Genomic DNA, 27,754 nt, shown 5'->3' with positions numbered 1-27,754 from the left:
AGCAGGTGGAATACAAGGAAGAATAAAAAAGCTGAAGTCAGTAACCTGCTTTCTGGCTGTTGAATGAAACACTTTACTTACACTCTGAGGTTTTCAGTTGCAGCTTAATCTGCTGCCTATATGCTGTCCGGCTGAAATCTAAGATTTGAAGGAAGAGAAATGTTCTACTGCTTGGGAAGCAAAAGAAGTGCAGGTTTTGTTTTGGGTTTTTTTTAAGGCGAAAAAAGCGCTTTTCCCTCACATTGATTGTGTTTCCAGTGTGAAAAGTGCAGAATCTAATTCAGTGTTTCATACTGAGTTACCAATATCAGCGGAAGAGTGACGCACCCAAAAGCAGCACGAGTGCTCTTTGCACCACTTGTACAGTCTGTGTAAAACACCTATAGCATAGTATGTAACTTGATATTTTACTGTCTTGATCTGCGTGCAGTAAAATAGGCAGGGTGTCTTATGTGGTTTATTTAAGGTTCATCTGGAACCTGAATTTTGCATTTGCTGCCTTCTGCTGGCCCTGGGCCGATCTCGCAGCTATTAACCAGGTAGTAGCTTTCTCGCCCGGCATGCTCAGATTAGGTTTGTGCAAATGAGAGGTGGACAAAAGATGGGGCAGTGTGAAAGGTGTAAAGGGTTTTTGTTCTGTTTCCCACCTTTGAAGTAAATTAAAAACTATGTCTTAAATGCTGAATGGAGTTTCTTAGGCTGCCTTAAATATTTAAAATTACATAAGTAGCCTGTCATCCTGAGACTTCGCAGTACTGCAGGGGCACTTGCAGGTTCTGCAGGTAGTAAGTGCGTGAGCAATTAATACATGCTATCAATTTGCAGGAGCTGTTCTACATCCAGTTGACCTATTAGGGCCTAATGTAAAGCATTTGAAAATTGTACTTCATAAAGTAGAAATACTGGTGGGGATGGGGATCCTTGCTGCTGTGTTTGCGTATTAGATCACTTCAACAGCTCCCTCCTTCATCCTTTTCTGAATGTCCTTTTCTCTTCCCATCTCCCCCCGCCTCCTTAGTGAATATGATTTAAAAGGAAAAATTCAAAACCCTGCTTGAAAGCCATTTGTGGGAGGAGATGGGCACAGTTCTGAAGAAATGATTCTTCAGTTCTGTAGAAACTCAGATGTGCTGAAGGATTTTATATATATATATGTGTGTGTGTGTGTGTATAAAAAGACATCCTTGTGCTGAAGATTAGGTAAAAGGGAGGGGGTTTGGGGAGTTTCTGATCTATCGTGTGGTTTTCCCACATTCTCAAACATGAAAGAAAAGGCACTTTATAAATGGTAGTGAAGAGTGCTTCAGTAGCTTTCAGCGAGAACAGGTGCTGCCCAGGGAAAAAGATTAGAGGCTGAAATGTGAAAATGTGTCATAAACGCTGTAGACTGCATGTTATCTTTGCACTTGTTTAATAGGGAAAGTTTACCCTTAAAATATATATATATATATATATTCGAGCTACTGTTATTGACACTTTTCTATAAATAACGAAAATATTTTTCATAAAATGAAATTATAAGCATTTAATAGTTTATAAAATATTATGTTTTATAATAATGTATAATAATGTATAATAATAATTCTCCTAGTTCAGACAACATATGATGTAGGAAGGCATTTTTCACCTTTTCCCGGTAGATATGTGTGCTCTTTGAGAATACTCTCAGGGCCTGAGATGGCATTGGGAGCAGAGTACAGTAGTTTGGGGTTGGAAGCTTGTTTCCTTTGTATCTTTAAAATTCAGTCGTGGAGCTCAATTTCTGCTCTCACGCTGTGATCAAGGGCACTCTGGATTCATGAGAAGGATCTCTCATGGCATTTACTTTGTGGCTTTATTTTTCCGCCACAGAGCTATCATCTCCTGTGATTTCTTGTCTGTATGAGTAAATACAGTCTTTTTGTAAAAGAGTACCTACAAAATAGCGGATAGTACCTGCAGCTGGCGAATGCCATTTTCTCCTGCCAGTTTTTTTTTGGCAACATGCTGCTGCTTGAGCGCCTGAGCCTACCGTAGAGCGTTGGCAATTGCAGGATAATGGCTGGCTGGTGAAAAGGTGAATGATTTGAGTAAAAATTGCTAATTCACATGCTTCATATGTACTGTCCAAAGTATTTCTTGGCAAAGGTATAGCAAAGCGTGGCGTATGTCATATATGCTGGACTTCTTAATGCCTTCAGAGTGTTTTCAGATGCATTTGCTTCATCTCTGGTGCAAGTAAAAGCCGTGTGTGTCAAAATAATGTCTTTAATGCAGGATGCTTAGCCTTCAGTTGGGCTCTCACCCGCCAAATGCTTCTGAACCTCTCTTGCATGAGTCATTTCATTACATCCCTGTCCCCCATGGGGGACAAGAAGGACCTGTGGGGCCATGCTGGAAGTGAGGAGAGGACACTCAATCTCTCTGAACATGGTTCCATGTTTTAGATACTTTTTTGGTGCAGGACTGTACTGCAGGTAAAAGTCCCGGTTCTACTAATCGCAGGGTCTGGTTGCTCCAAGCTTGTTAGCACACGGTCTGAAGCGAGGGTGAGAAGACACGAGCAATAAGCAGTTTGGAAGTGTTAATGGCAAGCAAAGTGTAGCATACGTGTTAAATAGTTTGGAAACCATAAACATTATCTGAAGGTTGGACTAACAATTTCACTAACTCTTGCTGGATGTGTTCTCAAGGAGGCTATATTTGGTGGCAGCAGTAGTTAAACATACGTTCAGATGAAGCTTAGCACTCCAGTCCTTCACACCTCTAAGTAGCATCATCCTTCACTGTTCCCGGATTTGGTCTGGAAGCCTGTGCGGGACGTGATGCGAATGCCCTGCTTGCTGAGGGTGAGTGAACCTCTTCCTTTGCCTGTGCATTATGTACATCCAGTGCATGTAATGAGCAAACCTGCTGAACGGGTGGTAAATCACAGGTCCCAGCTGAGGGTTAGCACTTTGAGGAGTGAAGAAGGGGAAAGCTGTCAAATATCTATTTAAACTTTTTTTGTGAAGAGTTGGAACTCACTTGTGAATTGCATGTTGATGACTTGGCTCAGTAAAATACGTAACAGACTGATTTTTTTGTAAATTTTTTTTTTTGCTATGTGCCTACAGAAGTACATTAAAAGAACATGGGTTGCTATAAATACAAGCAATTAGAGAATAAAAATATGTTCTGTAAAGTGCTTATCAATATCAGATATTATTCTAAGACAGGTTTAAATGTTCATTTGAGCTGAGTTCTCTTACTCATTTGTGTGTTGGTTTTTCACATCTGTAGATCTCCATTGTATCTTTATCCAAATCTAAAACTAGTTCTGGTGCCAAAACAGCTTGAATTGCAACAGAAGACCACACGTGTATTGAAATCGCATTGCTCGATTAAAGTCATATGCTTTACATCAGTCACGTATTGTATAGCCTCACGCTGATGGTACTTAATGCAATGTCCCATCGCTGCCTTAACACAACTGAAACAAGCGCATTTGTTGTACGTATCCAGGACACTCCGGCTGCTGCACTGATATTACAGCACAAAAATAGCTCCAAAAATATTACAGGCTCGGTTTTTGGCTTTAACTGAAACTCCTTCGGAATGGAACAAGAGAGAATACACAATTTCAGTCTCTCCTCTGGGAGAAAAAAGGAGCAGCAGCATTGTCAGAACAAGCGAGCATGGATATTGTGGTTTGGTATTGCAAGGCAATACCAGAATGAGCATCCTTTAGGTGTAAATAATCTTCTAGTTCTTGAACTCTGGCTCATGATAGCGACTTTCTAAACCAGTGTGCTTTCTCTCAAAATGAGAAAAAACAATCCAGCATAGAGACAGTTTATTTTTCTGTAAACCTCTAAAAACAGTTTAACTGTATTTGGGGTATCTTTGTTCTTCTAAATGGCATGAACCCTTAGAAAACTTACCAGGTTCTTCTCAGCTGTGACAGAGCTGCCTGGGCCACCACCACCTTGGAGAGATCATGATGTAAATAATGCCGTGTGTCCAGATGCAGGTTTCCAAAAGCTTTTCTACCTTTTGTTTCTTACGGAGAGAAACACACCAAAATATGCTTTTTAGAGTTAAAGGAAAACTCCAGCGTTTCGTGACCTTGTGTATCTCTCATGGATTCTGTCCTGCTAGTCTCTTCTTAAAATCACGTTTCTTTGGGGGAGATGCACTTACAGCTGGAATTGTGCTATTCCTGAGTACAAGTCGTAGTCTGGGTCTCTGTTGGGCTAGCTCATGAATACTGAGTAAGTTGAGCCAAAGGAACAATACTGGCCCCAAAGAGTTTACAGTCTGATAACTGACCCTTACAGGTTTGGTGGAAGCAACTTCTGCATTTTCTGAACTGTCTTACCCATTTTTTTGGGTCAACTAAGCTTGACCAGAAGGGAATTCTTGACTCCTAACCCTACCATCTTGCTGCTGTTTTTACCTTGCCTATTTAACAGTAATTAATGCTCCGAGGTACCCACGTCTTACAAGGTACCATCTCACTTCCGCACGGATTGGCTTTGTAGTCCTTCACTCACCAAAGTCCAGTAAGGTGTTAGTAGAGGTGAATCTCCAGACTTGTGTGTGTTTTGTCTCCCTGGGAAGTTTCGTGCCCTTTCTAGCAGAATGACTGGTCTGTTGTGCACCTAATTCTCCTAAATACTATTCTTCTAGTAATTAGGTCTGTTGGGGAGGAAGAGGAGGAGAAGTCGTGGCTTGTGATTAAATTACCACTCCAGCTTTTTAGGCAGCTTGAAAAGTGAAATACTCCACTGGTTTTTGGAGAGTCAGTGCCCAGTGGCGGGGAAAATGTGGCAACCCCGTTTGAAAAAAGAGGAATTTGAGTTCCTTGTTTATCTTTAACATAGCGAGTGTCACTTACTGCTGCCAGTGGAGATTTCTGAGTGTTTTTGACACAAGTCAGTTATGTGGAGACTGCTTACCAAACCAACTGGGAATAGAAATTTGGGGGTGCATTAGTTGGTGAACCACAAATGAAACACCCCCTTTGTACCCATCCCATTGATGGGGTCTAGCTAACGGCTTCACATGGAGTAGCAATTATGCATGCAGAATGGGCGGGCTCTTTAACACTCCCCATTCCCAGCCTTCATCTGCCCCAGGACATGATCAGTCATGATCAGTTCCCAGGGAGCAACTTTTTCTCAAGAATTTATAAGTAAACATATTTAAAGCAGTGCTTACCATAGCTTCCTCAAAATACTGCATTGGAAAATAAACAAGCATTTCTCTTTTGCATTCTATATAACTGTTCACTTATGGAATTAACTTTTTTCTGGCTTTATCCATCCCAAAGACGACAGGTGTTTTATCTTAGGAATGCAAGTGCAATTTTTTTACTCCAATTATGTTCTTTCTGATGATTATATTCAGGGAAAATGGTATGCCGCAGGACTGTGGAAGAAATGACATTAGTATTTTATCTCATCGTGGTGGGAAACTTATTACCAAGAGTTAGTAATTTGCATTGAGCTCCACATTAGTTAGGAAAATATTATAAATACTTGGGGGTGGAGGAGGAAGCATTTCAATTCCTGCCAGTGTCCTACCTTGTTAACATCTCTTGGCAGGCTACATCCAGAGATATGCTGAGCGTGCTGCTATCTGGTCATCAACCCTGTTAGTAAAATAGGTTTTTTTAAGTAATGACAGTTCAGCTTAAAACAAGGTTGTGCAAAGTCCAAGATGGCAGTGCCAGCAAAGGCTTCTGTATTTCCTAGTTCAGTGCTGTGTCAAACAGAATATTCTGTCTTAGAAATTCTACCAACTGATCTAATCTTGTCTTAAAACTCTTTCCAGGTTTGCCTACTCAAGTATGCTGTCGCTATCTGATTGCTCTGCCTGCCAAATTTCCAAGCTGAATTCATCATCCATTGATAAAGAGCACTTCTAGCTGCTCAGTGCAGTCACCCTTCCTTCTTTCACATGTCTCATTTCATTATTATAAATTAATATGAGGATTTTTTCCAGCTGAAGGAACTCTTGTCATGCAATTCAGATTTAGGTATCTGCACCATTTGTTTTCTTGTTCTTATTTTGAAACTTTCCAACTTCCACTTGTGTATGTTGAAGGTTAATAAATAAGGAACTTTTTTTCTCACAGAACAAATATTTTTCTATCAAGATATTTCAGTGCAGATTATTATGTGTTAAAGTCAATTTTGATGCTAAATAACGAGCCCCTGTGAACGAGCTCTTTTCAGCTGGGTGAGCTGGGGTGAGTGCTACTCAGACGTGAACATTTTCTGGTGCGTTTTTCTCATGCTCATCCTTAGCTTTTACACAGGTCAAAACCTTTGGATTACACAGCTTCCCCCCCCCCCCCCCCCCCCCCCCTTCCTCTGTGGCTAGTATTACAGCCTGCTCTTTATGTGGAAATACAGTTGAGGCTGATTGAGTACCAGGTACTTTATTGACCAGTCTTTAGATGTTCCTAGGATTAGCTCTTCCAAGCAGTTTGATTGCTGAAAATGTGTATTTCAATGGCTTTCTTGGATTGGCAATTTGGATCAGTTGGCGGCCGGTCACGAGCGGTGTTCCCCAGGGCTCAGTACTGGGGCCGGTCTTGTTTAATATCTTTATTGATGATCTGGATGAGGGATCGAGTACACCCTCAGTAAGTTTGCAGACGACACCAAGCTGGGCGGGAGTGTTGATCTGCTCGAGGGTAGGAAGGCTCTGCAGAGGGACCTGGACAGGCTGGGTCGATGGGCCCAGGCCAGTTGTATGAGGTTCAACAAGGCCAAGTGCCGGGTCCTGCATTTCGGCCACAACAACCCCATGCAGCGCTACAGGCTTGGGGAAGAGTGGCTGGAAAGCTGCCCAGCAGAGAAGGACCTGGGGGTGCTGGTCGACAGCCGGCTGAACATGAGCCGGCAGTGTGCCCAGGCGGCCAAGAAGGCCAATGGCATCCTGGCCTGTATCAGAAATAGTGTGGCCAGCAGGAGCAGGGAAGTGATCGTGCCCCTGTACTCGGCCCTGGTGAGGCCGCACCTCGAATACTGTGTTCAGTTTTGGGCCCCTCACTACAAGAAGGACATTGAGGTGCTGGAGCGTGTCCAGAGAAGGGCAACGAGGCTGGTGAGGGGTCTGGAGAACAAGTCTGATGAGGAGCGGCTGAGGGAACTGGGGTTGTTTAGCCTGGAGAAAAGGAGGCTGAGGGGAGACCTCATCGCTCTCTACAACTCCCTGAAAGGAGGTTGTAGCGAGGGGGGTGTTGGTCTTTTCTCCGAAGTAACAAGCGATAGGACAAGAGGAAATGGCCTCAAGTTGCGCCAGGGGAGGTTTAGATTGGACGTGAGGAAAAATGTCTTTACTGAAAGAGTGGTGAAACATTGGAACAGGCTGCCCAGGGAAGTGGTGGAGTCCCCATCCCTGGAGGTATTTAAAAGACGTGTAGATGAGGCGCTTAGGGACATGGTTTAGTGGACATGGTGGTGTTGGGTCGATGGTTGGACTCGATGATCTTAGAGGTCTTTTCCAACCTCAATGATTCTATGATTGAGAGCTTGGGACAGTTTGGATCAGCTCCTGCTGTTCCAGGTATAGGTGTCTAACAAAGTGGAAGACACAAGCTCTTCTGTGATAGCCAAGAGGAAAATGCTGTGCTTCAGGGAGGGGAAATTACAGCTCTGTCATAAAAATAGGGGTTGGTTCAGAATACTAGAGATCAACCTTCCAGGTTTAGCATGAAGAGAACATGCAAAGAGGATTATTCTTCCTACTTGATTTTTCCAGCCATCTCTAAGTAGTTGGTATTAATCTTGGATGTACCCCAGCAAAGATTACTCTTCCCATAGCAAAGGAGTCTCTTGTTTCTTACTGCCTTTCTGATTATTATTTTTAATAGCCTCTGTTGCTAGTAGTGCCTAAATATTGCTGTAATAGGGAGGGTCCTGAACACTGGCCATAGTTTTATGAACCAAAGCTACAGCTTAAAAAGTAAGCAGGAGAGAAACTACTGTTGGAAGAAATCACTGCCTGGGGCCTGGCCTGAGCCGAACAGAGCCGCTCAGTCTGCTCGAGTCCCAGCCGTATGCTTTCCATCCCTAGTTTTGATACAGGCTTTTAAAAGCAAGGAAACTTACTTTCTTTGTGTATTTGTTCTGTTCGCTGGGGGATCTGAATGGGTTTCTTTCATGTTTACGATTTGATTGCTACTGTGATGGAGTCTAAAACGCAGCCCCAGTTCTGCTGGGTCCTGCATTTGAGGCGCCCTCAATCAGAGCTGCAGAAGCAGCACTTCATGGCCATGGTTTGCTCATTAGAGCACAGTAATTAGTACAGCGAGCTGGGGGAACCTGGAATGTACTTGCATCCAGCCATTTTTGTGAACTCTTCTTTTAACCACTATAGTCAGCAATCAGTGGTTTTGGGTTTTTGTTGGTTGGGTTTTTTTAATGCTTTCAGAAGTCCCTGCATCTAAACAAAGTAATTTCACCTGCACAACAATGTATGAAAAACTATGGGAGATCTGGGCTTTTATTTTCAAATGGCTGAAATAAGAGTCTCTTTTTGCTAATGCATTCTCAGTCAAAGTTCTCATCCTTAAATTTGAAGCTAGGCTTATTTTCCCTTCAAGTAAGGGGAGAAGGGGTGAGAAGAGGGTCTGTCTAATACTGTAGAGTTCTGCTATAGCTCAGAACCAAAGACTTTTCCTACAGAAACTTAACTCTCAAGTCCAGAATCAACATACACTTACTTTAATCTGCTGTTACAGCACTCATGTCTTAAATTATGTGAAAAAATAGGAAAAGTTCATCTGTCATGACAAACGATACTACTTTTGCTTATGAGTAGATGATGACACTGGAGAAATAAGCTCCTTCAAGCATTATGGTGAGTACCTTTTTAGAAAAGACAAGCGTAACCCATGGTCAAGATAGGTCTTGACTTCAGCTATTACTGGATACGTAACAGCCGATACCATTGCCAACATAATCATTGCACTGCCAGTTTTTAGCTTGCTCTGAGTTGCTGAGAATTAAATGCATTTTAAATGAAATGATGGTCCATAGTGATCCTTTCGTTTGGAAGGAAGAGGAGTTACTTAAGGGATGTGCTGTTGTGTCCATTGGAAATGCTGCCCTTCGGTACAGAACAAGCATTGCTCAATGCGTTAACAGAGCTAAAGACTTCTGTGCTCAGGGACTTTTGCAAGAGATCAAATGAATTTGGGAAAGGTGGAAAGGCTCTGACTACTTTAATCTATCTTCATTTGAGTAATTTAAATGAAGAGGGTGGTTTCCCGTGCCTACTCCACAGTCCTTCCATCTCACAGAGAGTTGCAGGCTCTTGCAGAAGGAGGTTTACAGCAGAAGCTGACATCTGTGCTCAGCATTGCTCGGAGGAGGCTGCCTTGTTTATGCTCCTAATTCGGGCACCTTTGGTTAAATGCTTAAAGTTGGATTGCATCAATAATCCTTGACCATAGGCTGTAACAGGTCTATTTTTTTCCCTGAGTACATACACAGGGGGTTAAAACGGCCCTGAAAGGATGTAGTTTTAGGGCTACTTTGTTCAAGTGTTCCCATTTAACAGTAGAGTTTTATTTTTGCCTGAATGTGAGAGATGTACAGATATATATACAGGTTACAACAAAGGTTTGCATATTTTTCATTTTAGGTTAGGAGGATGGATGATAGCTTTCTGATTATCTAAGCAGTGCGCTAGTGTCCTTATGGATTATTTCTTGTCTAACTCTGGGGTAAATACTGTTTTCTTAACAAAAGGTGTACTTGAAAGGAAGGAGTTCCTTATGGCTAAGGGGTGGGTATGTATCAAATAGCCAGACGTACATGTTTTTCAAAAGGGAGCTTGGTCTTCTGAAGTTGCCTGGGCATTATTAGTAAATAGTACATAAAATATTGTAGATGCACTTTGTATAATTTTAAAGAAATCCTGCTTGCAGATGGAAGTTAATAACTGCCCTATATTGAGTAGTTCTGAAGCATCATCTATTAAGAAATTTTTTTAATATCCAGCCAGTCCTGTAAACTATATCAGTATTAATCTGAACAACACTGAGAAGTAACTAAACTTGTAGAATATGCCCAACTTGTCCTCTGCTAAAAAAACCAACCAACAAAAAATCACCCCAAACCCTTGAACGCAGAGTTTGTGTTCACATCATCCTCATATGCTCCTGGTTGTTGCCATCTTGCATTATACACAAGGAGTGCACAAAAGAGGAAATTCTCTGCATTTACCATCAAAAGAAGGATTATTCAAAGGTAATTGTGCTAATTAATGATGTAATTATTATCATTAAACTATTGTTACTTATTAAATTATGTATTATGTAACAAAACAGTATAGAAAGTGAGTCCTTAGTCTGATTACAGAAGAATAGTTAGCGGAAATATTTTTTTTTTTAATTCTTGGGTATGATTTGTTTCCCTTCCTTGTAAATATTGGAAAACAAACGGGAGCTTTGTTCGACCTGTGTGATGAACTCTCTGCTTCTGCATGACTCTCATTCTCTCCCTAAAATCTTTTACCTTGGAGATTGCAGTTGAAAACAAGTTTTAACTATGAAAACTCAACTCATGGCATGTTTTAGCTTTTCTTCCAAGATCTGCGTAATTAAATGTCTATGGAGACCAGAGGCAAGAGGATGAATGTCACCCTGTCAGTGTAGAGTAGCAGTCTACAGAAGAGATGTGGCACCTTATGGCACGGGAGAGGAACTGCATACACCATGAGACATGAGGTGGGATGCATGGATGGATGGTGGGGAAATTATCCAACTTTGCTTTTACTCAGAAGAAGGTAGTCTTCATCCTGTTAACATGCTCTCAGGTGATCCTAGTATGGAGCTTCTCTCTCTCTCAACTGCTCTCCTTTCAGGGTTTAATTTTGGTTTCCTCATGTGTTTTGTAATCTCCAGCATCTTCAGCTGGAGAACAGAGCTGGCAGTCAATTGCTATAACCTGCTTCTGGGTCCCCACAGCTCCTGTAAGTAACTGCTTTCATTTTATCATTTAATGCAGTCACTTAAGCAGATTCCAGTGTCCACTTTAGATTCTGCGGCTCTTTTGCACATTGTTTTAAGGCAAATTCCTATCCTTCACACAGAGTGAAAATCAAATGTGGTCCCTGGGGGTTGGACCCACCAGGGTTTTTGGCAGGAGTTAATTTTCAAGCAGATAGTTCCAAATTTATCTTCAATTGTTCTTTACCGTATGTTCTACCTCTGGTGGGGGTGTGGGGAGCAGTAGACTTTCTCAGCATCCCAAGACAACTGCTGATCGCTCCATATCACTCTTGTCTGAGAAGCCCAAATGTTGCACCTTTGAGCCATTGATGCTGCTTGGCCTTTACACCCATTTGTAGCCCTTCCAGCTGCTGAGCTTTCTCCGGTCTTGGGTGCTGGAGTTTCTTGGAGAATGATTGTCCAGAAGAACAGATAGGAGTTTAGTTTCAAAATTGCTTATTTAAAAATCTAACTTGCATCATCATTTTTCCTTAGCTGTTTTTTTCCCCACTTGTTTTAGATGACATGCTGTTGAACTCAAGGCTGGAGTTTGCTTAGGCTGTGAGCATATGTACTTCCATGAATAAATTTTCAAGCTTATTAACTGGATTGTGGATCCAGAAAGTATTGACTACAGAAGAGAAGTAAATGAATGTTTTTGGTTTTCACTGGGGCGTTAAGCCACCAGTCTGTCAGACTTCTGCCCTGCAAAAGTTCAATGTGCACAGTCAAATGTATGAACGTTAAAATGGACCGAGTTCTTTTGGTGCCTCGCTGTTTGGGAGCACCTGGAGGCTCAGTGATGTGGTCATTTAGCCTCTGTGGTCATACTGATTTGTTAATGTTTTGACGAATTGCTCTTTACTGATGGGAAACAAGGGACAGTAGAGGAGAAGGATGAGTCCTGCTAGTTAAAATACTGTAGCATGTAGAAACCTTCTCTGTGGATGAAGAGCCTTTTGTGCGAAGGGCAGCTGAAATGTAGAGGGGTTTTTGTTGGGTTGGGATTTTGGGGTTTTTTTTGTTTTTAGTCAACCTGCTGCAGAAATGAAGTCTCACCCTTGCAAGGCCTTGGGGTTTTTTATCCTATGGCTGTAAACTTGCCTGGAAGGACAAATATTCCAAAAAGATGGGCTTGGTGGTAGATGAAAAACCAGGTCCACGTTCTGGGGCAGTCTTGAGTGACACCGTGGTGTCATGACTTGTGCTGTGTGACCTTAAAGGGTAAACATCAGCAAGTGGGGTACTCAATTTTCTGCTGCTAAATCACTGGTGTGCTGGTGCTGTGTATGGCAGGACTGACTTGACAGCTGTTAAAGAAGACGTTACCACCTACTGTTAAGAGCTGGTTGAGAGATTACTTTGCAGAAAGAAGCTTGACATCTGAGGAGCATCGAGAATGCATTATCCCACCGTTGCACATCTGTCCGCAGCTGCAGGTGCTTAGCATTGGCTGTGTGCCCACAGGTCTGCCTTGTTCAGTTTGCACTGGCAGACGCACTTCTCAGAAATTACCAGGGCGTAGTCCCTGGGAAAATGAGGGGTAGGTTTTAGTTAGACACTAAGATAAAATGCTCCTTAAATGGGAATCAAGTTGAAAGCATCTAAAAATTGATACAGAAGTAATTTGTAATGAGTGTGAAATGGTAATTTTATCATGAAAAACTACCTTGTAAAATAGAGCTTAGTAAAGCAGCAAGTATCATTTTAAGAAATACAATTTCTTAGATTAGAACTTTAAATGTTTGCTTATGCGTCTTTCATTTGTTCCTTAAACCGAGCAATTGCCTTTCAGTTTTCCAAATGGCACCTGTGGAACATAATACGGAACTGTAACATTAAATCATTAAGATAATGTGTGTTTGGTATGTGTGTCAGGTACGATTCCTATTTTCAGCTTATACTGAGCTCTTAATTAACTGATGAGCTTAAGTAGCTGAGATACAGTAATAGTGCATTTAGTTAATTGGCTAATGTGAAACTTTATCCCTGCCAATAGCTGTGACACTGGAATAAATTCAAGACATGGTGTTAGATCCTGTAGCTAAGCTAATTTAATCATTGGTCATTGTAAAAACAGTTATCAACTTGGAGGCTTTTTTGTTCACTCCTTTCTGAAATTTCTAACTGCTGTGCGTGGCAGAAGTGACATGGCAAGCAATGCCATGTTCACCTAAGTATTCATTAGGAACATTAAATTGGCCATCTGTCTTGTGCATTATACCTCATATTACACAGACTGTGTTAAATTTCAAATTTTGGTGGAAGGGTTTAATGCAACGTAGCCCAGTGCAAATTAACACTGTGGTGAGATGGGATCTGAAAATTGTGCTGACTTCTGCAGCTCCTTCTAAGCAATTTTACTTTAGGGGATTCCTATGGATTTCTAGGATCTCTGTCAGTTTTAAGATTTTCCTAGGTAGCACTGCGCCATAGTGGTGACCTAATAAAGGTTTAGATTATGTTGAAACTAGTTCTGAATCTCTGTGGTGCTGGCAGAGCTTGTTTCTGTCAGGGCACTGAAGTGCCCCAGCTCTTTCCTTGCTGTCCTTCCTCCTGACCCAGTGAATGGGCTAAGAGCTGCAGAAGTGTGGGTTTACTTGTTGTAATAAAGTAAATTATAATAAATTGTTATAAATTATTTATAATAAATTATTATAAATTGTAATAAAGTAAATTCACTGGTGGCATCATCCAGAAAGTCTTCAGAAGTTGCAGTATCATGTGTACACACACTGCGCGCGGGTCTGCTGAGGAGGGTGTGCCGGCTGGCTTTCAGCACAGTTGCACCTAATCAGGGTGGAGCCGGCTGCATTGTTTAAAGAAAATTATCAGCTTAATATTTTTTATAATTCTGGCAGGATGAAAGATAAGGCTGCCTTTGATTTTTTTTTTTTTTTTTTTTTTTAAATAATGAAAATTGTGCTAGTTTTGGAAGTACTTGTGGTGCGTTAAATGCAGACCAGATGTACAGCAGATGTCCCTGTCTATCACTTACCGAACTTGGAGAATCTGTGATGACCTTGTGTGGTTGGTCTGTGGCTGCGTGACAGAGGCTGGCACTGGCTGCGCCGCTCTCATGGCTTAGGCCAACATAAAAGCAAAGCTTCGGTTTAAATGCCGTTGAGCCAGACCCTGATTTGTGCCTTGCTCAAAGCGCACAGAACTTGGCTGTTAGCGTGCGGAGAAGCACTTGCAGCACTTAAAATTGTAAGTTTTTTGACAGGAGGGATGTCAGCCTCCAGTAAATGTCTTTAAATCTTTCCTTAGCAGTTCATATAGATGCTTGTTATGCAGTGGTCAGAGGGAGAACATTATCAAGGAGGAAGAGGGCTTCTGAGCCAGGACAATGTGCATTTGCAAGCTGGGAACGCTAGGTCTTTCGTTGTATTAAATCCATGCTAGCAGATGACTGGTCTGTGCTGCTGGCCTGGAGCAGCAGGCAGGTGCCGGCGTCACGGCAGTACCCTGACATGGAGTTGACCAGTTGGAGGAACTTGCCGCTTTATGATTTTATCTGATGTGTCTAACGCTTCCCTGTTAACTAAATCGAGGGGAAGATACAAAAGGGGTTTAGTACTTTAAAAGTGAAGTTGCTGAGTTGCATTCTTCCTCATGATGGGAGACAGAAAGCACTGGGATTTTGGGGTTTTTTTTAGGTAAGCTCTGTGCAGCTTCCCGCTGCATTCCCACAACTGTTTCCAGCTCTGCTGTGTTGTGTACCGCGCTTACTTTGTTTTGCATGTGAGAGGCTGCGTTGATGCCAAGCTCTCAGCTGCAATTGAGTTTTAACTTAAGCTATGCTTTGCAGAAGTCAAAAGAAGCATGTACTTTATGCAGCCTATCTCAAATAGAATATTTTTCATGTTGCTGACAGCTTCCTTAATGGTTCTTGTCATAGGTTTCCAAAAAGATAGTCTATTTGTGCACTGTAGATGGTACAGATTAAAGGTCTTGGTGCTTGCACACTGTGATTTGAGAACGGGTAAATCTTTATCCTGTTCTGCTTCCAGCTGAAAACATGCATCTACCAGAGATAAGAGCAGTTTAAATTCTAGTGTAAACAGTGCTGACAGGTAATTGCGTTGATAATGTCTGTCCCTCGAAGCTGTTCCACCATAGCGCTACTAAACTTCACTATGAGGCTGAAGCTAACGCTGAGCAGCCAATATAGTTACTACTGTTCTTCCTAGTGGCTGCGGAAGAGAATTTGTGGCCCCAGGATTCCTCTGATGGGGTGCGATAGAGACAGATGGGCATCATCTGGCCTTTGCCCTGCCTGGCAGTGTTCCTCCTTCATCCACGGTCACCCCTTGACGGAGGCAGTAAGGATTTGAGGTGGTGACTATACACAGATGTTCACTCCCTTAGACATTTTTATCTGTCAGGAGAAGAGGTGTTGCATCATGAATTTAATTGAGATGACTGAGAAATATTCTGCTTGTGCTTCCAGGAGGAAGCTGGGTGGGCAGGCAAGGCTCAGGAGTAACCACAAAGCTTTTGTAAACTAATAATAAAGCCATAGAATTAACGCTAGGAAATAGTGCTGAGCTTTTGGTGGGATACCAATGCGAAAAATTTCCTTTGAAAAAAGAGTTTGAAATGTTGAGGCAAATAACAGTAGAGAAATTCACAGTGGTTTTGTTTGCATTATTGCTCTATCTGACACCACTTATCCAGAGTGTTTGTAACCGTCGGGGTTCGCCATCCTGCTCTTACAGCTCTGGGAGCAGAGGAATTGTCCTCATAAAACCTGCATGAACAGACGGGAGGCTGAAGTTCACCTCTTGCCAGCTGGCTCTCAGCTGTGAATTGCACCTCACATTAGACAAAATACACTGATATGGTTTAAATTTCTGTGAAAGGTGACCTACGTTATCGCAGCGTGTCCCAGCACAAAGCACACATCAAGGCTGTTGGTAATCTGGATAGATCCTTTGTGTGTTGGGATGAGGTGGGATGTTTGAATCTGGTATACCGTCAGGGAGCAGATCTCAAAAGTTTGAAGCTTTTATTTCTTGCTGCAATACTGCTAGCTGCTTTGAAATGTGAGGGGTGATGAGTGATGAGCTGCCTGGAAATACCAAGCTCTCTTGATTTCTTCTGCAGTTCCTGTTGAAAATGATGGGAGAGATGGAAAATAGAGTGTAATAGCTGGTAATTAGAGTAAATTTTTCTTTGTCCAGCACATTCGTACGCCTTCATCCTCTCATGTGTTTTATATCTCATGCTGTGAAGCCTCTGGATTGACTCGGCAAAGATTAGTGCCTTGTGTATGCAGAGAGGGAGGGAAGCATTGTGCACGTATGACTTGTCCAAAGCTGCCTGTAATTACCAGTGTAACTTGCGTTTTATTCACTGCAGTTTCTTCTGTGCAATTAACTCCTTTTGGAGGAAGGTGTTGGGTAAGAGTTGAGGAGACACCTGGAGAAACAGGGAAGGTGCATTCCCTGCTCCTGCTTTGAGCAATGCTTTGCGACATCCCTAGTGCCAGCACAGGTGAGCAGCTGTCTGGGGGACACAGCGCTGTTTGCCTGGTTGGCTTTGAGCGTAGGGGTGGCACAAGTGATTGATGACACCCCCTTTCCCCAGAGGGACCACATACATCATTTAGCACCAGCACCTGTCCTGTCTGGCAGGCGGCTCACTTAGGAGTGCAAGCCTGGCTTTGAGCGATGGTGATCAGTCTGCTGTCCCCCGCTGGTTCTTCCCCTTCTCCATCTGATTTTTCTTCTTTTTTTCTTCCCTCCTTCACCCCCTCTCAGGTAGGAGAAAGGGGAAATAGCCCCCGGGGCTGGTTGGTGGGTTTACTTCTTGTGCGCAGGTTCGTCTTTGCTAGGTTTGCTGCTCTAAAAAGCTTCACATCACAAGTTTACTTCTTGTCTGGCTCAAAATTAACTGGTTTGCCTACACCTTTATAACATGGATTTGAGTCTGTAGCCTGGTGTTCTATTACATACCTGTTTAAGGATATAACTTGATTTTCTATCAGGAAATGTAGTTTTTCTTGTTGTGTTCATTTCACCCTCCCCAGTCTCCCTTCATGAAAAAGCCTAAAACTTAGTTTCAAGCATTGTCTTTCTCTCGTGCGTGCTCGCTCTCGCTCTCATGCTTGCTCTAGTGCGCTCTCGCGCTCTTGTGTGTGCACTCTCCCCCTCTATCTCCCTCCATCGTGCACTCTATTGCGCGCTCGCTCTCTCCTGCTCTCTCCTTCTCCCCCCCCCCCCCCCCAGCATTTGGAAAGCTCATGTCTTTCTCAGTCCCACAGGGTCCCCAGAAATGTTACGCTGCTCTCGGGGCTGTACTAATAGATATTTCCTTTAGTTTTCATATGAAATCTTGGTTCTCCTTCACTTCCTTGTTAGTAAAATTTAATTGTTCAGTGAAATACTTCATTTCTAAGGCTGAAAGTCTTTTACTACTGTCCAGGGACACTTCCTTTTCAAAATACTGTTCTTGCCTTGCAAAAATGTAACCTTCTTAAGAAATAAAAATGCTGAAAACTAGCAATAAACAGATAAGATTCTGCCATTTTCCTGTTATTGTGTAAGCCTGTGCTACTTAATGTAATTTAAATTGTGTAAACCTATGCTACTTAATGTAATTCAAATTGTCTACTTCTTAGATGCAATACATTCCCCCTGCCCCCTCCCCGGTTTCGCTGTTTTTCTGCACCTCTCCGTTGTATTGACTCTTCCTCCAAACGCTATTGTAGTTCCACTACTGAAAGGATTACACCAGAGAACGATGCAGAGAAAATGATGAGGACGAACTGTATCTAGATATTGATACCAAATTACAAGATATGAGGAAATTGGAGCAAAATAGATTTAAAGCGAGACTCATTTGATAGAGTATGCTCACTGATTGTGGGGAGGGGAACCCTTGGGACTATTACTAAAAGAAACTTTATGGGTAATAAACTGTTACTTTGCATTTCATTTGTCCTAGAAAAATACTTTGTTAACAGCTGATCTGCAACAGGGAAGCAATTTTGTAAAGAAAATATTTTTGATCGTTAGTTCAATTTGTATAACATTTAGTTAGCGTCTCCTGACTGTCTTCAAATAATTACCCATTGCTGTTTCTCACATTCCGTATCCCTGGAGGATATAGCTTCCCCTGTTGAAGCTGTGCGTGTCTACAGTTTAAGCAAACCGAACAGTAACTGCGTGCCACGTTCTCCTGGTTGGCCTCAGCCTCTGCAAGTCCTGGTCTGTGTTGTTTCCTTGATGGCTTATCATTTCTGTCCTACTCCCATGGAGCCTGACAGTCATCAAATTCCATCTTTTCCACTGAGATCCATTTCTGAACATCTGTCTCATCTTTCCCATTCGGATAGACTGTTTTGGTGATTTTTCTCTCCTTCCTTCAGCACTTCTGTTGGGCGCTCCTGCTCCTTTCCTCACAGTTCATTCAAAATCTTTTTTATCTCTCAACACTTGAACAGTTGTCTTCATCTTTTAGATATTTTCCTAAACAAAACAAAGAAAAAAAAAAAAAAGAAAATGTTACCAGATCTTGCCAGATTCTCCTGATACTAATGTCATTTCAACAGTTTGTTATCTTCTAACACTTGCCTGTATCTGCTCTTAACTCGTGCTCCACAGGTTGAGGGTCCCTCCGTGCCAGCCTTCCCCGGTGCTTGTTTCTTGTGTGTCGGTTTTCATACGCATCTGCAGAGATGTGGAAGCACAGAAAGGCCCTGTTCTTGCAGCTCCGGCACACAGCTGCTGGTGGATGCATGGAGATCAACAGCTTTGGACCTCCAGTCCTAAAGTGGATCATGTCCAGTCCAAATGTCTCCTTCTGGGAAATGCACTGCTGGGCTCTCCATGCCCTGGGTGGGTTGTGTGTGCACGGAGACTTTTCCAACACACGCTTTGGCCAAACTGGGACGGTTTCTCCTGCTTCTTACAAGAGCAGCAAAAGACATGCTACAAGCAACATATGCTTCTGTTTCAAAGGAAAAGGAAGAAATTCACTGTGGAGCACTTGCATGAATTTAACATGCCAAATTTTATTCCTAACATTATTTTAAGAAATAGGTGAAAGATATTTGAAGAAACGGGGTGGGAGGGAAAAGCTCACGTAAGGCTGACTGACAGCAAAGGAGACACTTCCCCACATGCTTAAGTTTAGCTCAGTTGCTGGAGGTAACTCTGGACTGTAACAGGGGACCAAATTCTGTGGCCTCTCTTACAGGGTTACCTGCGTGGTCAATAGCTGGGAAGGAGGAAAATCTAATTCACAATTGAAGCAGAGGTCCACCCGTCCTTCTCCAGAGGATATAAGCTGTCTGATGTCTCATTCAGCTGTTGCATTTGCATTATTTGATTTGATAGTAAGCCCTTTGGGGCAGAAATATTATCCAATTTGATTATCGAGTGCTATAGTTCATGGGTGTATAAACTAGGAATTACGAATGCTTTAGCTGGATATTGGCTTTTAGTATGAGACTGTTCTGTTACCAGCTGCTCCTACTCATCTGGTCCGCTTTGGAGGAGGCAGCGGCAATACTGTGATCCACAGTGATAGCGACATAACAAACACAACAGCTGTTAGGAAAAAAAAAGTAAGTTCTACGTAGACATTTTTTGACACTCTGTTAAGAAACTGATTTAAATATCTGGATTTATCTGCATAAGCTCACTCAAAAGAAGTGTAGATAGATAACCTTACTGATTCCGTTGCTTTGATGGGAAGCTGTGGGGAAGGGAAACAAACCTTCATAATTCAGGTTATAAAATAGTCTGCAAGGACTGGAGAAATACATCTTCCCTTCTGAAAAATAAGACTTTGTAGTTTGTGAGGAGCTAAGGTTAATGGGGCAGACAGTAGTAACTACCTCGAAGATCCCGGGGTACTCCCCTACCTGTGAAGGGAAAACACATTATATGCTGCTAAATCCTACTGATGGGACAGAAACAGCCAACTGCTTATCTGCCACTGTTTTTAGAGCACTTTGAGGTATTAAACAATCTAATAAGGGACGCTTGCCTAGGGAAGGGGGCTTGAGCAGTGCTTGGATGTCACATGTGTAGGGACACCTGCACGGCAGAGGTGCTGGATGGGTGGATGCTGAGTTCAGACGAGACTTGCCTCTCTCCTCGCCTGCTTCTCCAGCCCGCTGCACATCATTGCGATCCCCTCTCCTGCCCTGGCCTTGCACTGTATCCCGGAATGCCTAACTGGATAGGTTTGGGTTTCTTTTCTTAAGCATGCTGCGCCCTAGGAAGTTCATTATGCAGCTAGTAATTATCAGGACTTCTTACCTTCTTAGCTATTGCTTCTGCTGCCATTAACCTGAATGGACCTTAACAAGTCCTAAAAATGATGTTTGGAGTTTGTGCTCTGCATACCATGCAAGTAGTAGATGCAATTCAGACCGGAGGGGAACAGAAACGGTGCAGGAGGCATCTTTAAGGCAACTCTCTGGCTAGAACTGGTCCAGTATCCAGGAGGATAAAGAGCATCTGTAATGTCTTCACAGCAACCCCTCCGACCAGCCTAGGAAAAGCCTTTGTAAGGCCACGTAGTGGCCTGTATAGTTGCTCCTCCCTGAGAAAGGCTGCTCTTAAGCAAGGTCCTGCAGGTTGTCAGCAACTTCTTACCCCTCTTTTGGGATGCACAGCACCACCTGAATATCTGTGAGCTATTGGAGCAAGAACAGCCTAAATTATTTTGAAGTGTCATTAATGTGCCCATCTTTTTCTTTTTGAAAAGTAGACTGTTAATGGTCTTCAGATTGCCAAAAATAGCAACCATTGCCGTCTATTGAGATGGGCAACTTGCAGTATTGCTTCAGAGAGAACATGCCTTTTTGGCATTTATAAAACTATTCATATTTTCAAGCAGGATATTAATAATTTCTTATTTATGTTGAAGCGATGTAAGATGAAAAATTAATGTGGATATAACTTTCCCTTCCATATCTTGCAAGCTGGTTGTGCCTCTGATGTGCATGGCCTTAAATGAAGTCAACATTTTCTTTCGGGTTCTAGGTTACTTCCCAAGTGAGGAATACAAAACTGACACTGTAAATACCTGACAAAGTGTTTTCAGACTGCTGATGTTTGTTTCGTTGCCTATTCTGACTAGCCTTTATCAGCCTTATTGCAGAAAAGGGAAAGTCCTTTGATGCGGTCCAAAACTTTGACTGTAGAAATTCATGTAGTAACGTTTCTCTTTAGCGGCTAAAACATGAGGTGGAAAGCGGGAGATTTGGGCCCTTTTACACATTAGGTTTTTTACATGTCTTAAGCTTCTTGTATCCCTTCTGCTTTATCTATCCACACAGCTAAAGAGAGATTAATATTTCTTCAGGGTGGGGGGCATAAAGCTTTTAGGGGATTCTTGAAACACTTCTGATAAATGGTAAACACACTAAAGACCTTTTTAAATACTGGCTTGCAAAGCCAAGTTGTGTTTAAAGGCTTAGTACTGGGATGGATGGCTTGTTAGAGTGTATTTGGCTTTAGAGGCATTTGTAGAGTCACTTTTCTTCCACTAACCTTCTTCTCAACTTGAAAAAAAGAAATCATCACTGGGTTTATCATCACTGCTGTCTGTGTAGGAAGGATTGTATCTCCAGGGAGGAGTTATCTGAGACTGTTAGGATCTCTGTCTCTTTAGTCTCTCCCCTGCTATTCTTGTCTGGTGAAGAGCAATATATTCAGATGCTGTCTTAGGCAAAGGGGGGAAGCAAGGGAGAGAAATGGCCTGTTGCAGTTTCTGCAGTGGTGCTGGACAACAGGCAGGCAGGGCTGTGTGCAGGAAAGGCCGCCGTGCTTGGGGACTGCGGGAAGTGCCTTTAACCCGCTTTCATAATTAATGTTTGGGGAGAAGGAGAGGGCCCTGTGGAATAAATTAGCGTTCATTGAATGTACATGCAAACAGATGTTAGCCGAAGTAGAATGGAAGATGCCCACTGACCCAAATTTCTTACAGTGTCCTGTTCAGTCTGTCTGTCTGAAATTTTCGTGCTCTGACTGCTAAGCCTTAATAAGGAAACAATTCCTTGTTTAAGTGTTTTACCACATATGTTTTTAAAATTTCACAATATACTGTTTAATGCATGCAGTCCATCTTGTCTGGGCTGCCTCCTTCACCATTGTTCTAGGCTGCACCATCATCGGCTCCCAGCTTGCGTGTGCTCAGCTGAGACTTGGACTAGTAAGGGCTGGGCTTTGCCAGGAAACTTGGTGTTTTGTAAACACTTGGGTTTGCTGTTCTGAAATCTGTTAAATGGTCAGCACTTTGAAAAGCAAATGGAAGCAATCTCATGGAAGCAATTCCATGGAAACAAAAAGCAATAAATATTTGTGGTCATTTGAAAGGATTCAGAAGTTTATTATTGTTAGTTTCTGCATGGGATACAGAATAACAGCTGGAGTCATTGCATGTGTGCCATGCAATTGTCATTTGCTACTTTTAATTATGATCTGACTTTGTTTCCATGCAAATATATCCTCTGCTATGTTTTTTTAATCTGAAGAAGGCTCATGCCTTCACATAGTTGGCAGTGTCACCTTACCATCAGGAGTTCTTTTAAATATCCTATTTTCAATGACTTAAGTCTCAGCTTCTTAAGTGTGAATGTCATTCTGAGTTATGAATTGAAGTAGGTAGTTCTTTGGTCACACAAAGTCAGATTGCATAAGGGCGCAAGATTTAACCTCATGTATGTGTTTTGGTCTCCTTAAAGCCTGTGTGAAGTTGAAATGCCTGCTGCAACACCAGGCACTGATGGTTGACCCTGAGACCCAATGCTCTGTGGTGAGTGCTGTTCTGAAAACAGCTGAGTGCATCTGTGGCAGAAAAAAAATCAAGGAAGGAGAGGCAATATTTGAATTAAATACTATTTTTGCAAAATGTTGTGGCTTACCTGAAATGAGTATTTCTGATATATTGACACTTAGTCTTCTCAGTCGTGTCCCTCACCCCCACACACACTCTTTGCCATAAATATGGTTCATAGTTCACTGTAGAGATACAGCGTAAATCTAGATTAAGAACTATGAAGAATATTTAGACATTATGCTGTTCTTCCATTGAAAACTGAACACTGGAGTAAGACCGAGGAGGGATAGAAGGTTTTTTGTCAGCTATTGTCAACTTTCTGCCAGAAAAATAAGAGGGTCTGGAGAAAGGAAATGTTTCTTATCTCGAAGGACATACATGGGATACAGAATGCTAAATGTAAACCCTTGTGTTTGTCCTGGTGCGCTCCCATCCTTGCAAACTAGCCAGGAGCACCTGATAAGCAGCAGCTTTGCTCCGCAGGCTTTGATATTGCAGCAGCTGTGGTGTCTCGTTCTTTTAAGAGATATTTCAGCCTTGGTACCATGGATGTGGGGTGACAGACTGCATCTCTTCATGCTTCCCTGGCCTGGTGGCAGCTGGGGTTTCTCTGCTCTCTTGGGACAACGAGGGCTCTTCACGGAGAGCGTAGGAGGGGATGGCTCTCCAGCATCGTATGTGGTGGGATCCTTAATGGACTTCAGTCCTGTCTTTCAAGAGCCTGCAGTACTCAACACCCAGTTTCTATGACCTGTCCCATGGAGGGGCTGCTTATTTTCAGCTGCAAACACACTTAAACTTAGTTTAACTGTTGAAGGACCCTTCATTTCCTCTGGAGACATTTAAACTACGTATTCAAGGTTTTGTGGTATTGAGCCGTGGTGAGAACTGTTTTTGTGGTTTGTCGCTGCTCTTCTCCCAGTACTGTCCTCGCAGTGTCCTGTTGCAGCGAGCTTCTCAATGCCAGGAGGGGGCTGAAAGAAATGGGGTTTTAACTCTTGCAGGGAGAAATTCTTCCTGGTGTGCACTGAAGTTTGCTCCCTTCTTTTTCCTTTTCCTTTCAACAGAAATTGAAATAACCCCTTAGTCACACAAATGGAAAAGAAGGGTTTAGCATGGTCTTAGCAGTGCTGTAATTTAAAATGAGCAGATAGTTTTAATCCACCAACATTATACCTGTGTGATTATCTTAACTGGTTATTACACAAAAACAGCTGTAGTTAAAATGAAACAAATGCTTTTGTGTTTATGGTGAATGAGGTAATCACTTTTTAAAGCTTGATGGATTCCTGGATTATTCTTTAGGGATTTCTGTCTCTGACAGTTCTAGCCTTTGTGCATCTTATTTGCCTTTCTACATATACTTACTCTGAATTAAAACTGTTTAAAAGGAGATGATGCAAAAAAAGATCTTTAGCCTCTTCAAACTCTTGTATTAACGGAATATCGTGTTTGTTGAGCAGAGAGCATTGCTAGCAGCGTAGAGTGGAGATCAAGATGCAGTCTGGTCTCACTGCACCCCGGTGTTGGGATAACAGGCGTCTCGCTGTACCACTGCTACAGCCTTTGGAAGATGTCTGTGTCGGGTGTGAGTCTCCCAGCCAGGCGCACACAGCACAGGCAGAGGGATGTGGAGTTACTGGGGAGCTTGGGGAGAAGTTGTGGGGTACTCAGGGGTGCAGGTGAAATCGGCAAGCAGGACGTAGCCCCTCAATTTTTCTGAGAGGTAAAAACAACTTGGAGCTCAGGGGAAGGGAGGTGATGCCTCATAGGAGGTGGAAAAAGAGGATCAGGGTTGCCCGAAAGTAAACTTTAGCTCCGTAGATCCTAAACAGAATAACCAAAGGGCACTTCAGTAATTTTGCGCTGTTACCTTTTTTTAACTTCCCTTCCTTTTTCTCCTCCACAGTTGCTCTTGGTCGTAATCAGCCCTTGAAAAAAGAGAAACCGAAATGGAAAAGTGATTACCCCATGACAGACGGACAGTTGCGCAGTAAGAGAGACGAGTTTTGGGACACAGCACCAGCTTTCGAAGGTCGCAAGGAGATTTGGGATGCCCTCAAGGCTGCTGCACATGCTTTCGAGAGCAATGATCATGAACTGGCACAAGCAATCATTGATGGTGCAAATATAACACTACCACATGGTAGGTTCATCTAAGATGGATGTGGCCTAAGTGTAACAGTAGGTTAAGGCAAATGTTTTTTTAACCTGAAAATCAATTGAGATATATATGCAATAGTTTTAAATACTTGTATTTCAGTATGCACAATGTCTTCCTATTTGGTGTTTCAAAGCAAAATTGCATTAGTATGTAGAGGGACCAAGAAACACTACCTTTTTACTGTTACCTAAATTTGAATGTATGATCAGGTACATGGTATAATACACAATTTTAAGAGTCTGATCTCTGTCATACTTGTGACTTTCTAATCCTTGAAACACCTGCATGCTCGAAGGTACAGTTTTCTTAATTTTTTTTCCAGCCTCCCTTTGTGAGGGAGTAGATTCTTTTTCCTGATCTCACGGTTTTCTTTGGCACTTGAATTGTTTTGGGTTTTTTGTTTTTTTTTTTTTTCATTTCTTTTCTGAAGAATATGAAAATTTTTCTTTCCCAAAAACTTGGTGCTGGCAATCTGCTGTAAGATCTTGTACAAGATAAAGTGTAAGCACTTACTTCAGGTGTTTTCCCTTTCACTCTGTTCTGAATTCTGATTTTTTTTCAAGTTCTGTTCTTCCTCACTCCACCCTCTGAAATGAATCACTCCCCTTTATTCCCAGTAGAAATACAGTTCAAGTTCTACATTTAAAGAAAAAATTTGAATGGATTTGTAGCTTCAGTAACCTGAAAGAATCGGGATGAAATAAAAAAACCAAAACAAACCACAACCAAAACAACCCACACCAAAAAAAAACCCACCACCAACCCGTAACAAAACACACTGAACTGAAGCAGGCATGTGTTCTGGTTAGGCTCTGCTTGGTGTCCTCTCTTCCAGAAGGGGCATGAAGAGGCTTGCACCAAATAATGAACTTGTTCCAGACACGTGGAGCTGAATGCTGTATAAAGACATTATACATGTGCTGATTAGGGTTTCCCAGAAAGAGAAAAAGGATGATGTGGAAGATTGCATACCTTGCTTTTTGACATAACTAGTCTTCATGATATTGACTACTCGTATTAGCTTTTTTTTCCTTTTTCTTTTATTGATGGTGTTTAGGACCTCAATTTCCTTAAGAAGTCACAGTTGATCATATATTTAGTTTGGAAGGGGTGGATTTGGGGATCTGTCTGTCTTTACCCATACTAAAGTGTGAAACATTACTAGTTGCTGGGGCTCAGTGTGTTGTTTTCCCGTCTCCTGTTCAGCAGTCAGGATCTCGGCAGCATCGCTGAGAGGTGGAAACTTCCAGTGCTGCAACATGACCTGGCTTCTCCATAATTCATGGGCGATCTTTTGTGGTCCTCCAGATCATTGTTTGTTTTCAAGGAGGTTTGTGTTTTGCTGGTTTGACTGATAATGAGTGAGTTTTTTGTCAAGGGCGGTTATGCCTATGGAAGTGATTTCTGTATTAGCTGTAGTTTTAAAGATAAATTTGTCAATTATTTCCAGAACCTGCCAATGCCAGGGAGGTCTCAGGTCTCCTCTTTGACAGACCTGTTGGAGGTCTGTATACATTCTAGGCCCAATCCATTGGAGAGAGAAAAATAATTTCCCTGCTATAAGCTAGTGTGGTTTTCAACAGATAGAGAAAGGAGTCAGGTTGTCTAGTGTGGAACTGGTATCAGAAAACCTCTTTCTTCCTGTGCTTGTCATACCATGTTTATTTTCTTCCATTAGTTCATAAAACTGGTCAGAATCTGGAAATCCTAAATTACTTACCAGGCTTCTTGATTTTTATATATCAATAATGTACTTTAAATAGCATATTTATTCTGTGTCCAGAAAACATCAGCATATTCTCCTTCTACATCGATAGTGTTGCTGTTTTTTTGTCCTTCCAAAACAACTACATTGCTGAAAATATCCCAGAAGCAGCTGGGTGTTTAGGCAGCTTGTGAGCTGGAGCGAATTGTATAGGTGAGAGGGGTCTGGCAAAATTGATAACAGAAGTTACTGATAATTTTAAGTCCCCATTCAGATAATAATTAATATCTCAGAGATTGAGTATTTGCAGACCTAAAGTAGTTGTTGCATTGTTTTGCTTAGTTGCTAAAATAAAAACAGTAGAGGTCAGGAAAACTCAGTGTTATATACGGGGCGGGTTTAACAAAATATAGATTACCTTTCACTGTGGTCTCTTACTGCTTATGCGAGTTGCTTTCCAGATCAGACTTTAGCTTAGCGTGAAGAATTGTCGCTTCTTGCGTGCATGCTAACTCTCTGCAATGAGGGTCTGAGCCTGCTTGTGACCGTACACAGAAGACTGATAGAAACATAGTTCTTGTAGTAAATGAAAACTTCAAGCACGAGCATGCTTTTGTAGTGAGAGGGATATTATTTGTATAATGTGGTTATGGATTTGATGAGACCCTGGTAATGAGCTATTTTAACAGCATTAGATTATGTCTTCAGTTTAAATGTTGCACAAGTGTACATATGAACAGCACTTCCAGGGGAAACGTTAAATTTACAGCATCGAGTCATGCAAAGAAGCCGTTTGACATGTTAGGTCTCTGCTTCCTCTCGTCAGAGTGGCATAACAACTCGTAATTGTGGAGGAGGATTTTACTCAAGTGGGAAAGTTTAAGTCTGCCTGGAAGAATGTGTCTTTGGCTTCTGAGATGGAGTTGCTTGTGTGTCCGTGCTCCTCGCTTTCAAGAAGAGAGGATGGGTGATGTATAGTTTCGACACTCCCAAATTTTGAAAATCGCATTTCTTAGTTTCTTGAATAACTGCTTATTAAGCTTATTCAGATTTTAAGGCTTTAAGTCCCAGCAGTTTCTGGTTGCAAGCAAAAATCTGAAACTGGGCAGGT

The 27,754-nt window shown here is 42.1% G+C and overlaps 1 protein-coding gene across 1 annotated transcript in view; it reads left to right on the top strand.

The window, feature by feature from the left end:
- Nucleotides 1-27,754, top strand: part of UBTD2 (ubiquitin domain containing 2) — a 63,934-nt gene that overhangs the window by 7,989 nt on the left and 28,191 nt on the right. Inside the window, exon 2 of the mRNA XM_076349656.1 lies at nt 24,684-24,920. Within this exon, the coding sequence (XP_076205771.1) occupies nt 24,684-24,920 (237 nt within the window). The remainder of the gene's footprint in view (nt 1-24,683; nt 24,921-27,754) is intronic.

Source organism: Aptenodytes patagonicus, chromosome 12, assembly GCF_965638725.1.
Source record: "Aptenodytes patagonicus chromosome 12, bAptPat1.pri.cur, whole genome shotgun sequence".
NCBI lineage: Eukaryota > Metazoa > Chordata > Aves > Sphenisciformes > Spheniscidae > Aptenodytes > Aptenodytes patagonicus.
Note: the sequence above shows the minus strand (reverse complement) of the source record. Positions and strands in the feature narration are given on the sequence as shown.